At 36.1% G+C, this 1,514-nt stretch overlaps 1 protein-coding gene across 1 annotated transcript in view; it reads right to left on the reverse strand.

Moving 5' to 3' along the window:
• LOC111468582 (plasma membrane ATPase 4) overlaps positions 1 to 1,122 on the reverse strand; it is a 6,668-nt gene extending 5,546 nt beyond the window's left edge. Inside the window, exon 1 of the mRNA XM_023113835.1 lies at positions 857 to 1,122. Within this exon, the coding sequence (XP_022969603.1) occupies positions 857 to 913 (57 nt within the window). The 5' untranslated portion in view covers positions 914 to 1,122. The remainder of the gene's footprint in view (positions 1 to 856) is intronic.
• Between the last annotated feature and the right edge of the window lie 392 nt (positions 1,123 to 1,514).

A 1,514-nucleotide genomic window follows, 5' to 3' on the forward strand; every position in this document is an offset into this window, starting at 1 on the left:
AAAAAAAAAAAAAAAAAAGTGAGTCACCGCCGAGTTGGCGAGTTGGACTCGGAAAGAAGACAAGAGAATTTATATTTGCGAACGAAAATTCAGGCGACCCCTCGGGGATGATGTCAAACCCCCAATCACAGCCGCGTTGACTATCAATTACCAAGTGGTCCCCACAACCAAAAATTAACACTCACAGACACAACAAAAATTAATTAATTAATTAACACAAAACAACCCACGTGCTAGGCGCGTGTGGTCCCACAGCGACGGCGGTGGCGCGTTGGTCGTAAATATCGGCAAGACGAAGGGTAAAACGTGAATATATAAAAAAATTTGGTGAATCCAAGACGGGTCGGGTAAGTGTCAGGTAGGGTCAAAGCCGTTAGAAATGTAAAAAAAACCTCTTTTTTTCAGAAAAATAAATAAATAAATAAATAAAAGTACCACGGAGAGTACCATAAATTCCCAGTTTTTTTTATTTTTTTAATTTTAATTTTCTTTATTTTTTATTATCAAAAAATTAATTTTTTTTATTTTTTATTTTTTAAAAAAAGACAGCCCTGATAGTTCTTTTCTGTATTGCACATGCTCAGATCCACCTAAAGAAATAAAATAAAAAATAAAAAATAAAAAAAGATCTGTTTGGCTGGCGAGAAAAGGTGAGAAAGTAAAAGGGAAAATAAACTCTCTCTCTGTTCTAAATCAGTGAGATTTTCACAAAAATGAGTACTAAATTCAATCAATAACTTCAGATCAGCACCATAATCAACAGATTTATAGTATAATTTTGATATCTAGGGGGTGTTTGGGGGTCGGGAAAATTTTAATTTTCCCGAGAAAATATCAGTAAGAAGAAAGAAAATACCAGATCAACCGTCTCGTTCTTGATCCCCTCCAGAGTTAAACCGGTGTCGTTTCCCATCTTGAATCGAGTTGTTCTCCACAGGAAAAAGAAAATTGGGTTTTTTTTTTGAGTTTCAGAGAAGAATCATCGATTCCAGAAGTGGAATTTTCTCAGCGTTTTCCCGAGAAATGTAATGATTTTCCCGGGAAAATTAGTGTTTGGGAGAACAGAAAATGAAGGAGAAAAGGTGAAGAAGAGAGTGTGAGAAAAGGGGTGAGGAATTGGCTTCTAAATGCACTTCCCTTTTTATATAACTCTAAGCCTCATCCCTCCTTCTATTGTGATTACCACGTCCTCTTGTGGGCTCCACTTTCTTTTTCCCCCTTTTTACCCTTCCAATAAAATCAAATTAAAACCCGAACATTTCTAGCATATGGTTTTGTAACGTTGGATAGGATGAACGGTAAAAGTACTTCGAATTTAGATTCAATCACTATTGGTGACTCCAAATTGGATTCACGAACCAAATGTCGATAATTGTTTTGTGGTTTCTTCATGGCCGTTGGATTTCATCTTCCACACGGAATCGAATCATCCACGTGGCAAACGATGATTGGTGGGTTTCGTCTCAAATTTGAATTTTTCTTTCATTTACAATTGTGAAATAACCAATGATCAC

This window comes from Cucurbita maxima, unplaced genomic scaffold (assembly GCF_002738345.1).
Source record: "Cucurbita maxima cultivar Rimu unplaced genomic scaffold, Cmax_1.0 Cma_Scf00037, whole genome shotgun sequence".
Taxonomy (NCBI): Eukaryota; Viridiplantae; Streptophyta; class Magnoliopsida; order Cucurbitales; family Cucurbitaceae; genus Cucurbita; species Cucurbita maxima.